This window comes from Lepeophtheirus salmonis, chromosome 10 (assembly GCF_016086655.4).
Source record: "Lepeophtheirus salmonis chromosome 10, UVic_Lsal_1.4, whole genome shotgun sequence".
NCBI lineage: Eukaryota > Metazoa > Arthropoda > Copepoda > Siphonostomatoida > Caligidae > Lepeophtheirus > Lepeophtheirus salmonis.
In genome coordinates, this window is record NC_052140.2 from 16,083,166 (window position 1) to 16,097,699 (window position 14,534).

The 14,534-nt window shown below is 31.4% G+C and overlaps 2 protein-coding genes across 7 annotated transcripts in view; one reads left to right on the forward strand and one right to left on the reverse strand.

Annotated features, from left to right (window-relative positions):
- Nucleotides 1-4,493, forward strand: part of Pde6 (phosphodiesterase 6) — a 58,618-nt gene extending 54,125 nt beyond the window's left edge. The window contains exon 14 of the mRNA XM_040720306.2: nt 3,842-4,493. Coding sequence (XP_040576240.2) covers nt 3,842-4,153 — 312 coding nt within the window. The 3' untranslated portion in view covers nt 4,154-4,493. The remainder of the gene's footprint in view (nt 1-3,841) is intronic.
- A 911-nt stretch (nt 4,494-5,404) lies between these two features.
- LOC121125698 (zinc finger protein 131) lies at nt 5,405-13,783 on the reverse strand. Of its 6 annotated transcripts, none has more exons than XM_040720902.2 (4): nt 12,819-13,783; nt 12,544-12,752; nt 6,624-6,879; nt 5,405-5,692 (listed from the first exon to the last, which is right to left on the reverse strand). In XM_040720902.2, exons 1-3 carry the CDS (start codon nt 13,234-13,236, stop codon nt 6,640-6,642), a joined length of 867 nt encoding a protein of 288 aa, XP_040576836.1. In that variant the 5' UTR covers nt 13,237-13,783; the 3' UTR covers nt 5,405-5,692; nt 6,624-6,639. The 6 variants fall into 6 exon arrangements, with proteins under 6 accessions (XP_040576836.1, XP_040576835.1, XP_040576834.1 ...); XM_040720901.2 differs by having other exon boundaries at nt 5,405-5,696; XM_040720900.2 differs by having other exon boundaries at nt 5,405-6,554.
- Between the last annotated feature and the right edge of the window lie 751 nt (nt 13,784-14,534).

Here is a 14,534-nt window from a genome sequence, read left to right on the forward strand (position 1 = left end):
GCAGTAGACTGAATATGCTTAAACATACTTCCTATGCCGAACTGCCAATCAAAACCCTATGTCGTCTCTATGCATATCTATCTCTACACCCAATTCGTCACATCCCTCTTAATCATATGATAGTTAATAATTATTATCACGAATCATTATAATAATTATTATATTATATTATTAGTCATTAATACTATATACAAATAAATTGCTTAGTTTCAATCAAAGCATTTCTTATAATAAATGCAGCTTTTGATGTCATTAAATGATATTTCATCAATGACATAAACTTCCACGCTTCACATTTTAATTCATTATTATTCATATGTTAGAATTTTACAACTAAATATATTTATTTGAGATATAAGTTTGAAGAAAAACTTTTTCGTTCCTTCCAATACTTTCACTATCTATCATCTTTCTCACTTCTTTACGTTTTATTTCAAAACTTAGTGTTACACTTTCAAAGTATCTATATATAACAGCTGTCTACATACATTATTGAAATTTATTCTGTTATTATTTTTCCCCACATAATAATGGCCTTAATCTCAAAAGGGGTTGTGATTTTCAAACTTACATTGCATTATCAGGGGCCGTGCAACGTGGGGGACCATGGCCACTAGGGGTTTCCTTATTTTTTAAATAATTTTGTGAATCACGGCTGGTGTTGTATCGATCTATATATATTTTCGGTCCAGTCCAGTCTTAGGAATAATTTAAAAAGGAAAAAAACCTTCAATGACGTCAAGAGGGATCAATTAAACCCTCTTTAACCTTTTATCCCCTACTTTCTTTTTATTTTCAAAATTGAAAAAAATTATATAAAATGATGTAGGAAAGTAATTTTTTAAAATTTTCAATAATTCAGCTGATGCACAGGGGGATCCAAAGGGGGTAGACTCGAGAGACTGTTACTACATTTCTTGGAAAAATTTCAAATATTAAATTTTTCGAAAATCTACAACTATTTTCAAAAAATTAAGTTAAAAAAAAAAAAATTGCAAAAATCCACAGCTGTTCACAAGAAATATAAATATTATTATTTTTGCTTAATTTCAGATACTAGATTTCATCAAATAATATTTCATATAATAATTTTTTTCAAAAATCTATGGCTATTCCCAAAAAATCAAATTTTTTTTGTAAAAAACTTTAAGAAATCCACACCTATTAACAAAAATTCTAAAATCTATAGCTATTCTCAAAAACTTTAGAAAATTAAATTTCGAATATTAAATTTTTTGGAAAATAATTTCAAAAATCCACAGATGTTCATAAAAAAATTTCAAATATTAAATTTTTTGGAAAATAATTTCAAAAATCCACAGATGTTCATAAAAAAATTTCAAATATTAAATTTTTGGGTAAAAAAGGATTTTTTTTTTTTCTTCAGCCCCTGAAAATAAGGACTCACAAAACAGACTTGTAACAAATAATGTATATAATGTTAATGTTATAATAACTATTGACTTGAAATGAGCTCAAATAAAATCTGAGGACACAATAATAATATTCAAGGACATGTACCTGTGAGCAAGGACTTTAGACTTTACTTGAACATCAAGTACAAGACTTTTTTTATAACATGTATTATTGTTCAGTCCTTGATGACGTCACTTATCTTTATTTATCGTATTTTTAAATTGGTTCAAATATTAACAGTACTAAGGACCGATCCTAGCACTGGACTTGACTAGACTGAATAAATAAGGATCGTCACAACTGTAGATTTGAGGTCTTAATAATAGTAGAGAATTGCTCTTCCGGCATCTCATTGGTACTTCGTACTACCAGTAGTAACAGCTTACTTTCATCCCTGATTAGGAGTAGATAGGAGGGACCTCATAATGATTAATGTGTAATGGAGAAAACTATGTAAATAATAAGTGTTAAATGGAGGCAATTCGTCATTTTTAAATAAAGTCGCCTAACAGGTGATTATATTAAATGAAATTATGATGTCTAAAATCATTCTGGAGATATTTTAAGGGTTAGAAAATGACAAAATAGTTTTTTTTGCATTTTTACTGCATCTGTTGTGTCGGTCCTTGTCAAGTACCAAGGACTGGGGTCCGACCCAGTTCAGTCTCACTTCTTAGTAATTCAAAAAAGGAAAAAATTATTCCTTCCTTCAGACATCATTGAGGAGTGTCTTCCTTATTAATAGAGTTGACAGTTTTGTAAGGAAAAAAAGAGCGCGAGGAGAAGGCAAGAGCGAAACATATGTTTCGAATTAAGACCCTTACCAACTGCTTGTTATATGATTAGGGGAGATAAAATAAATTACTGCTATAAAGAGGAGAACCTTCTACATTTAAAATAGAAATCGTGCAGAAATAATTTCATAATTACATTTAAACCCATCTATATATATGTTGTGTACAAGTTGTAACTTGTACAAGTTGCAATCAAAAATGAGATGACTAATATTAAATGAAAAAAATTACAGTACTTGGGATAAGGATAATGCAGTAATTCAGCCTTCCATGGATGAGCAATATACGAATGGGGTAATTTTTGATAATTTTAATACAAATTACTAAAATATACGTATCCTGTGGCACATTATAATGTTCAAATGCACACAAGTATATTAGTCTAGAATAGATAATAGCCATGAATTTTAATGGATCAAAATGAAACAATAGTATGAATTAATATTTGGTAATTCTAATGACTAATGTTATAATTATATACTATATTTTCAGACGAAGAAATTAAAACAAGTACAATTTCCTTATATAAGTTGCAAATTGTAGAGACATCGCTATTTGTATACATACATATATATAAATATGTTATTATGCACAAATAAAACAATTTAAACCAAAGATAGAAGAGAATGCTTACTTCAGAGGGATAAGTTAAAAACACCACAATCCTTTATATAATTAACCAAAAAAAAGAGCAAACACAAAAACCATTTCTCCTTTCCTAATTTCTAAACTTTGTTTTTTCCTTACAAAATAGTCAACTCTGCTTATGACTTAAGATTATTCCATTGTATATGAGGATCGATCCCATACTAGACTGAAGAAATTGGGATACACACAGCACTTTTTGTTAGACATAATAGGGGCATCCGCAAGGGATGGTATGGAAGGGCACAACCCTCCCCTCCCCCAATATAAGGGATTTTCGTATTTTAATAAAATACAAATTGGTGCGGAGAAAAGTGAAAATAGGGATAAAAAATTATTTTAAAGATTTATTTCTTTAAAAACAAAGTTATTCGGGGAAATTATAGAGCAGAGCCAAAAATTAATTTAATATTTGAAATTTAATTTTTAAATGTTTTTTTTCCAAAAAATCTAATTTTTTGTTAATAGCTGTGGATTTTTGAAGTTTTTTTCTAAAAAAATTTTATTTTATGCAAATAGCTATAGATTTTTGATTTTTTTCTAAAATATTTAATATGTGAAATTTAATTTTTGAATTTTTTTTCCATAATAATTCAATTTTTGAAATTTGTTTTCCAATTTTTTTTTTTTATTGAATTGCTATGAATTTTAGGATTTTTTTTTTTTTGGAAAAAATTTAGCAAACCCCCCCCCCCCCAAAAAAAAAAAAAATAATAATATCTATATATTATCCTGCGGACGCTCATGCGTAATGTTAATTATAAATTGTTATATAAAATATTTTTGGACATAGTCGCCTTACTAAAACTATTTTATAACCGCCTAAACGGCTACTTTTTTCAATACCATTTTCAGCACTAGTAATTCAATAATAAATAAACCACATTGTTAATACCACATACTTGCTAAAGGATATTGCTATAAATGATTTAAAAAACACGTTTTTATAAACAACACCAACAGAAAGGAATACATTTTTTTGACAGAGATCCTTCCGTTCGGGAAAGAGTCCTCACAGAAGTGCTGGGAACTCCAATAACCCCACGTCAACGACGTCGTCGACTAATGCCATATCCACATCCTTCTTTTCGCGAAGAATGAGTACAAAGTGCAAAACGAAAACTAAAGTTCATTCAGGAGAGGAAGATGAAGCCTTTGCAGCAGCCATCGAGGGAAATAAAGGACAATCAAAACTAAAGAGCAGTCAAAGCATGGAGGATGAGAGTAGTGATTTATCTATATCCATTCCTGATAATAGCAATCGAAAGTCAAAAATTAAGCTAACTAATGTACTATAGCAAAGAAGGGAGAAGAAGACAAGTGATAATCATTATACTCCTTTCATTAATTATTATCTTATTATATTAATTATTTGCTAAATATTTCATCCAAAAAAATACAGCTCTTTCTGAGGGATGCACATAATTCTCCTCCCTAATCATTTATTTATAAAGGCAGAAAAAAATGTGTCTTCTTAGCCTAATTCATTTCTTCTTTATCCTTTATCTAACCCCTATAACGTCATCATATTTGATACGTTAAATTTGGAACCCTATATTTGAGCAGTTTGACAACTTTAAGGATACAATTACTAATATATCATCAATGGTTCATTTAACAGAATAAATTTTTTTTCATTATTTTCATTATTATCATACGTTCTGGACATAATACATTCTTATATTCTTCAATCTTAACTTCGAGTGAAGAAAATAAAAAGATAGCTAGGACCGTAGGACTGAAAGACCGATGATGTATCAGTCCTTAGGACTGTTGAATGGTAAAAAAAGATCGACTAATAAAAAATGACAGAAAGTGAGGGAGGAAGAAGACTGATAAGGCCATTAGTAGTAGGACTGATCCAAGACTAAAAATCACTAATCTAATTTTAGAGGTGTTGTGCTCTATGAAGAAAATATTTGATTTTTTTAAATAAACAATAGCAAAAACCGAGTCAATTAAATTAGAAAAAAAAACCTCCCAATTTTAAGCCAAAAAAACAAAAATCTGGATTGGAAAACAAATTCAGAAATCTTTGATTCTGACCAATTTTCAAAAACCATAACATTTTTCCACTTTAAAAGTTCTGATACCGATTTTGTACCCCTTTTGGTTTTAAATTATTCCAGATCGAAATTGTAAGGAAAAAAAGGTCGCACATAAATGAAAAACGTCATTTCCCCACCCCCTGCCCCTCATATTTATTTCCTAAAAAGAAAAAAAAACTGGATCCGGATCGAATTTTACTACAAGACCGACCCGGACGGAATTAGTTAATATTAGAGTGGTCTCATATAGAAATTTAGGATTTCCATACCAAAATACAACACTAGATTGGATTTTTCTTTTTTTAATATGGCCACGCATTAACCTAGCTCTGGGCGGCGTTATAGGGTTAAAAGACATGGCAAAAACATGCATACCATAACTAACAAAAAAGATCACTATTAATTAATTTCTGCCCAAAAGTAAAATATATAAGAATTTACAATGGAGCAATCAAAATAACAAATAAATAATGTATCTGAGGGAGCATGACGTATCAATAATTAATTATGCATAAATATATAATATATACTTACAAAAATAGAATGGTTATTTACAGAGATTTTATCACATAACTATAATCACATTATGTACAAACAAATGTTTTTTTGTTCGAAACGACTTCCAGAAAAAAAAAATAATACAGATATTATTGTAATTTATAAGATAATTTAATTATATAATATTAATTAATTCCTTGGGAGAAGAAGGGGGGAAAAATAAAGAAAGGACTTCTTAATAATTTTGACTCTTCATTACATCATATAATTACCAATCAATCCATTAAATATCTATCTGGTGATAATAAAACAATACTTTAGCTATTAACCCTTTATTGGCCAGTGATTACAAATTACATCAATATTTTAATGAGGGGAGGGTTAACGGGTATAGAGCGTTTTCACATGACCTCGCAATGAATAAATAGTGCTCACGACGTCACCTTTATAGTATTACACAACCTTTGCACACGTAAATAAACACCCAAAATCAGTTGGTAATAGTGGGCCAGTTCTGGGCCAATTTTTCCAAAATATGGAATTGTTATTATTCAATAATTATTGGTCATTGTTCACAGCAGCTTAATCACCAGACTTAATTCTAATTTACCCAGTCAGCAACGTTCAGAACAACACTGATTAGGGGTTAAGAATACACAGAAACATCAACAGCGGTGCCAACAAGATGGAGGGGTTTTTAGGTAATACAATGTAGTACTTATCCACCACCTGAATGACACTGTCTGTTTATTTGTGATGTCAGGTAAAACGCTCTATATGATCTATTATTTGTAGAGTAGTGAAAATCCACGCATCTTTAAGTGTACAATTGCTTAAAAATAAGTGCATTTTCTCTTCTCTAACCATTGGATAAGAGTACTAGAAGGTGGAAACATAAAATAGAATATGAAGGTATATGAATTAAGAGCTTAAATATGTATCTAAATTTCGACGTTCTGAGTGTTCCATGATGGCAAATGTAATCATAGATGGTGATAAATAAAAAACATCCTTTAAACTAATTGAAAACCAGGAAACGAGCCTTTCCTATAAAAAATACATATTTTCAAGTATCTCTCCTTCTTCATAAGTTGCTCAATAAAAGGTTAATTGATATTATAATTATTAATTATTGTATTCCAAAGTAACTTCACTATATTAAAAAAAAAAAAAACAGAGATGGTGCGAATAGGTCATCATCATCAGCAATAACAAGACTCACGCAACATTAAACCATATCAATTCACGACGTTATGAAATAATTGTTGATGTTTTTTGAGATGAATGAGTTGAGTAAAGCCCTTAAGACAGATGGAGCATGCAAATGGCTTTTCTCCAGTGTGAATCAGCTCATGTCGAAAGAGTTTGGAGGGTGTAGGGAAACGTTTTCCACAATGCTTACATTCATGTCTACGATTATTATCATTTTTTGGTCGGATGGGTGGTTGTGGTGGAGTTGTTACGGGCAGGGAAGAGACCTGTGATGAATAACAATTTGACGTTCGTTAAATAATAATCATTATAAGGTTACATGTAAAGAAACACATCTGACATTACCCCACAGCTACTACCACTACTTAAATAACTAATATAATATTGAAAAGTATCGTCAAATTTTAAGAAAAATGATGATACACTGCTCATACAAAAAAAATCATATTCATTTGTTGTTTATTTTATTTGTAAACGGGTCAAAAAAAAAAAAAAAGAGTAGAAAGACATGAATTATAATTATTAAAGTATTATACAAATGAAGTATTAGGTGTGTGTCATACAGAGAATAAGGCATATATAATGCATATCACAAATAATTTTTAAAAAAACACAAAGCTTGTAAAGGACAAAATATACAATACGCAAAAGTGTTGTCACGATACCAATACACATGTATAAATACTTGGGTACTTTTAATACTTATTCGGCTAAAAAAAAATAATGATGGCATTAAGGGCAATTGACGTGCACATAAGGGATGGTTTTTGTTTATGGCGATTGAGGGAAGGGAAATCAGAAGTGGATTGACTTTTTTTATAATAAAAAATTATTTCCTTACTATTTTTATACAGCCTTACAAAAATCCAACTTTCAAAGTATTACGTCATCGCCGGTGAGCATCAGTTTTTTATGCCATAGTTAAACCACAGAGAAAGAAAATATATAGAGAGGTGGCAAGGATTTTTACTTGAGCGCTTGACTTAGTTGGCAGCAGAAGGATAATAACTATTATGATCCTGACACAGCTGTTGAGTTTGATTTAATTTGAGATATAACAGTCCCACATGAGAGGAATACAAAAGGAGTTATTTTTTACTCGATTCCTTCAAGAGAGGAAATAAAGACAAACAAGCTAAACTCCATGCCTGATTATTCCGTGAGCAAAGGAAGCTGAAAAGGCAACCACTTAGAGCAGGTGACCTCTTGAACCAAGTTTCATATTTTGTAGTCATTCTAAATTTGAACAATAGATATGACTGCTTAGTGCCATGATACCCATAAATCAGGTGGCCGTTAAATCAGGTTATAAACACTGTATGTTAAAATCCGGTCGGACAAAATAAGCCAATAAATAAATTAATGGCTGTTTCCGCAAAATGCTTTCCCTAAAGCATAGCAAAGTTAACAGATGAAGCCAATTAAACCGTCTATTGCATACCTCGCCATATTTATATTATTTCTCTATGAGGGAATCGGCTAGTACCGGTTTCAATACCAATTTAGGATATTATATAGTACCGTTTACAATGCGTAGGTACTCCGGTATCACTATTATACGTAATACCGGTATACGGAACAACACTAATATATATAGATGTTATATACTTTGATTCAATACAAAATTAGTTTTAATTGTATCAATATAGCTATATTAGAGTACAAATCATTCAACCAGACCGAAGGAGGGGAGGGGGGGAGAAAGCAGTATCTTAAGTGTTATTAATCATAAAACATAATTGTATTGTAAATAAGGAGGGGAGAATAATCTTTAGATGGAGAAAAGTTACAAAGAAATAGCCATAACCTACTACAAATATATAAAATTGTCATCAGGTACAAATTATTTGAGATTTGTTTTTTTTTTACAGTTTTTATATATAATTTTAAAAATTAAAAATCTAATTGTAAATTAATGTAAAAAAAAAAACTACTACATGGATCCTCCCTAAAGTAATTATTAATATAATGGACTTGCTCTACTATTGATGTTGTGGTCTGATCCTTTCACTCACATGGATTGGGAGGGGTTTTTTTAATTTATTTTCTATATATGAATCTATTTGAAAATAAATTTATAATTATCCGCCGTATCCCAATATAATATCGGTTAAACCACATCAAAATTGTATAATGCTTCACTACGTCCACATCCCATCTTAAATGAAGCTGACAAATCACCATATCTTCATTATCTAATAACATATCCTCTAATTGCTGAGGAGGCTAACTATTGTTTTAAAAAGACATTATGTGAACGGACAAACAGATCCTTTCACATTTTCATTATTGTTTTATGAAAAACAGTTGATGCTAGCCCATAACATGAGATTAGATAGTAAACATGTACTTTTGTAGGAAAATATGTTACATCCTTAATAAATAAATGTTTTATTAAATTACATGGGTTAATATGGACATCTATACGTAGTGAAACACAAAACATCATTTTGAAGAAGAACTTAACAAGCTAAAAGTCCTAAATATTAAACATTTATAACGGTACAAGCAAGGTTCAATTACATATAATACCTTACTAAAAAGCTTGTTGTCAAATGTGGAATGACCCGGATTAGTGGTTTAACCGATATGTTGTAAGTATCTTTTTATCTTCTCAATTACAAATAGAAGTGAAAAAATGTCACCCATATATGTATTATATTGTTGTTCTAATTCTTGGAAGAAGCAATCAAAGACGTGAGGATGAGGCTATAGACTCATTCATTAATTAATTACATTAGGATAAATTGAAAGAATAATATTAATTATTGAATTGAATTGATACAGAGAGAGAGAGAGAACGATGACTCCTTCTTCTTCAACTTTGACCCAAGTGGAGGAGCTAGCTGACGATTTTGCTTTCTTGTACAACAAAAGGATCTCACTTTGAACAGTCAATAATATATATATATATATATATATAGTGTGTGTTACATTAGATGAGGATCACTACTATCGTCGTCCAGGCCTCCACCAAGAGATGTTCCATCTATTTGCATGTTCTCGCCACCGTGCGTATTACGAATATGAGTTTTTAAATTGGCCATTTGAGAGAAACATTTTCCACATATTGAGCATGGATAAGGTCGAAGACCAGTGTGAGAATAGGAATGTCGTTGAAGCTTAGAGGGTGTAACAAATCTTTTGCCGCATTCTTCGCAGCGATAGCGCAGTCGAGCGAGGTAGGACTCATCCAAGTTTGAAAGATTGTGGGCCTGTGGGTTGTAGGGTATGGGCATCAGTGGACTTCATTTCAGGATTTTAAAATTACAATTATTTACTACAAAGAATACACAAAATATATTGCAAAATTGTGAGATATACAGCTAGAGAGGAGACTAGGTATATAATAAGAGTATTAGTAGAGCGAATTAAACTCATGGTTGTCTATGTTTCGTTCTAATATGACGTCTCAGATTGCCAAGGACATTAAAGGCCATTTGGCAAATCTCACAAACATATGGCTTTATCCCACTATGAATAATAGCATGTTGATTGAGCTTAGAAGGAACAGGAAATTGTTTAAAACAAACATCACAAGTTAAATCCTTATTACAGAAAGAAGGATGAGTATTGCTACCGACTTTCTTGGATGATCGTGTCATTTTAACATGACCATGACCACCTTCTATACTTTCCTCCTCCTCCTCCTCTTCCGATTTGTAGGAATGCTGCATTTAATCCCATTTTTAAATAAAGAAAATAAAACAAAACAAAGAAACAAAAAAAAAAAAAAGAATAAAATGGGGAAAATGAGATCAATTATAAACTTCGTCAAGATAGAGATATGATTTATATATTTTTATTTTTATTTTGTCAATGATGGGCATCTTAAAAATATTATATTCCTAAAATTAATTTTCTTTGTACAAAAATAATTTAACTTGTAATGTTAATATTAAGGAAAATAGTGATCTATTGGATGTCAACTATTAGACAAAGAAATAAAAAGGCTTAACCCTTACTGTCTATCAACAAATCCTCTATTATATATCCGACCCTAATATGTATTAAAAATATGTTATACAACCTTATTTACATACTGGTGGCAAAAAATTAACTATTACATTTGCTAGGATCAGATATTTTTCCAGCTTTCAACTTTTCTCGTCCATAATTGGTCCAAAACTAAGCTAAATGGGTTTTTATGTTTAAATCCTTTTGATGAAGTTTCATCAGGATTTTTGTAGGAAATGTATCCCATTTTATATAGTAAAAATATAAACTATGTCTATTAATATTAATAGAATGAGTATAAATTTAAGTCATTTATGAAGAAAAAAAATTAATTTAAAAGAAACAGCATTGGGAGTCATTTCTAAGACTGGGGATAAAATGTCATGGAACATGATATTTAATAAGTAAGTTTTCAAACTACTACATACAAAGGTCAATTGAATTTTGAGAACAAGCTCCTCTGATTATATTATCATCATCAACATCAAAATGTAATACAGCACATAATGAAGTCTCATTGACGAAGTATAAACGAGAATTGAATCATAATTAAATGCTTAATCTACAAATATTTTATATATATATATATATAATAATAATAATATTCTTCCAAGAACATTATCATGACTTGTTAATAATTAATATACTACATTATTATATAAAAATAAATTGTTATGATATGATCAGTTGTGTCTACTTTCAATATGTACAAGTTGAAAATTGTATACATTTAAATTGAGCAAAAAGCATTTTTTTATTTTATTGTCTTAACACACCATAATTAATAGCAACATTGGTTATTCCAATTACCAATCGATACGATCATCATTTTATGATATTTAAAATGACTGGGTTAGTATGAATTCATGAGTAATAAAACTGTGAGCATGTGAACTTTATAATGTGCGACAAAATACGTCTGATCAATTTGTAATTTTGACTTTTTTTAAGTCAGAAATTACATTTTTAATCTACCATCCATGACCCATTCCATTATCCTCATCACAAATAGTACTCTAAATTCTTCATTTAAATGTATTCGTCCCATTTTTTTTGGATCGATTCATGTACAATTTGCTTAAACTAGTAATAACTAGTACACAACATACACATTATAGATAGAAGAATCATATAAGAGACCCCCAAAAAAACAAATGAAAAATGCAAAAATCCCAAAATCAACACCATTTCATATAAGTTGATATTTACTCAAATCATGATTATAAAGTTAAAAATTTAATTTTCTTTTATTCAATTTTGCAATTTTCACCCATTAGCTACCATTTGAAAAGTTATTCGGTACATCCTAAGAACCAATCGTATTTAATTCTCCACTAATCAGTCCCTAATTAATTAACAAGTACGAATCAAATAATGTATAAAGAAATAAATTACTGCAAGGGTCGTACGAACTAGTCACTCACTATGTATTTTTTTAAAAATACATCTGTTATTCATTAAGGTGATATTAATCAATATATATTTTTTAAATCAGACACTAATGGACTCTATACAGTATACATACAACGATTTCATAAGGAGAAGTTAATAAAGATAACCTTCGTAATGATTTAATGAATTCATTTTCCTTTTTTTTTTTTTTAAACAAAAGAATATGTATGGCATTTCAAACTAAGTCAGTATTAGTTGATGTGTTTCTATGTACAATCTGATTCTGAATATTATAATGAAAGCAAAATATGCATGCTAATATTTCTTAGAATAACCGTAACAGCCACTTAAATATTGTGCAATCCAACATTAAATACCCAAAGATCATCTATTAAATTGATGTCCAGTGAAAATGAAAAAGGGAAAAAACTCAAAGCTGAGTCTATCTGTCCAAAAAGTATTAAAGTAAAAGATCTGGGCCACAGAGACAATAAATTATAAAGATGATGAATTGATGTATGAATTCCAAAATGATTGACGCCCATCAATGACAACTTGGTGAAAGTATATAAGATAAATACCTGGGCATGTTGATGGTGCTGATGCTCAGAATTGGTTTGTTGCAAAACGGGGTGAGGATCTTCAGTCATAAATTCCGGCTCGGGATACACTTCCCCGTACTCTTCGTCTTCATCCGCCCATTCTTTTTTAATAACTTCGGGTGGTTCTTTAGGGATCTGACCGAATGAGTTGAGAGGCTGTTGTTGTGCTTGTGGCACGGAAAGGGACTCTGTAAGATAGGTAGAAAAAGAGAAGAAATGAATGGGAGAGAGAGTTCAAGTCATTAGCTAGAAACCTTTGAGGCTGGAATTGGACTTGGAATTCTTGGACAAAAGGGGAGGGATTTTTTTATCGGGCGCGTCTGCGAGACCCTTGATTTGTAACTCCTTGGCTGTTTCAACCAAAGGGCCCAGATCCTCTTGGAGAACGTTGATCTCCCCTCGGTACATGTATTGCAGCAATTGCCCCAAATGTTTGGGATTCACACTCTTGAGGAAAATGATGGGATGCTTCCCGGGCCGCTGCTTCGAGAGCAGGTTTTTGAAGAAGGGAGAACAGACGCAAAGAATGAGCTTATGAGTCTCAAACACTTGACCTCCACAAGCCAGTGTCACATCCGTCATAAATTCAGAAACGCAGAGCTCCTGGAGCATGCCAAAGAAACTATTATGATGCTCATTCCATTTGAGCAGGAATTCCTCTTGCTGCGCCATCCTTGGGAAAATCTCTACACAATCCTTGAAGACTTCTTTTCAGGATTTGACTCTTGGTAAATAAATCCACTTTCCACTTTGATACTAACTTCAACACACTTCCACACGCAACCTCTTCGATTCAATCATTCCATCCTCTATACAGGACACAGCTTCACAGCTTCTCTAGCTACTATATTTCATAGCAGCTTCATTTATTCTCTCTCTCTCCTTTTTCTTCCTCTCTTCTCTCTCTCCTTTTCTCTACACTCCTGCTGCGTTGGAACCACTCTACTCTCTCTTACTCTCTCTCCCTCCCTCCCTTTTTCACCCGCCTCTCTTCTCCTCTAATATTTACAACGGGATACGTGTATGCTACGCTAAATTCAAGTCAAGCTAGCTATCTTCACATCAAACAGCTTAGCAACTAAGCTCCATCTCATCATTCCCTTCGTCTTCTTGGTTTATTCAAATCAGTCATCACGCACGCACGCACACGGTACGCACTAGATATTTTTTTCAGCTACCTAGCAGCTTCCATTCTACTTCGATCGCATCCTCTCACTTTGTACCTTCATGACGTCATACGACCTCCCTCCAAAGGTCGTCCATCGTCATCCAATTATTATTGAAAGGATCCGGTTAACATCATACTAATAAGAAGGTCTTTTCCGGTTTTCTTTTCTATCATTCTTCCTATCGGGCTGGCCTCTCTTAGTTATACCGCGCAAACACACAAAAAGGTCGCAACTGTTATTAAAAGCTCTGGTGTTCTTCTTTAGGTATATCAATAAAAATAACAATTTGCTGTTACGTGTAGATATTTCATCAATTGCGAGCGACCTCGTTCACACACACAATATTAAATATCTGTTTTTAATAAGTAATTTGTATATGATAAGAATTTATTGGCATGTGTGTGCTGCTAGTATTACTAGAAACTTTGATTTTTTGGATCTGAGCATAATTTGAATGATGAAGTACGTATTGAGTTTGTAGGTGCAGGGGTGTAGCCACCGAGATGGATTAGTATAGTCCGAAAAGATGAGTTCCGTCGGAAAATTTAAACAAATTCAACTCCTTAAAGAAAAATTCTTGAGAGGCCCTATGTAGGTGTATTGTAAATTACAATTAATTATACAGTAGGAATCAAATGACTAAGGAATATTTATCAACATTATGTTTAACTATTATCCTAAGCCCCCAGCTTTTATCACCACACAAAAAAACCTCATAACCTCTCATACAAACCTGCTCTTTATCACTACTTTAAGTGGGATTGCTAACGAATGATCCGAATAAATGCCTACTCTTTAAAC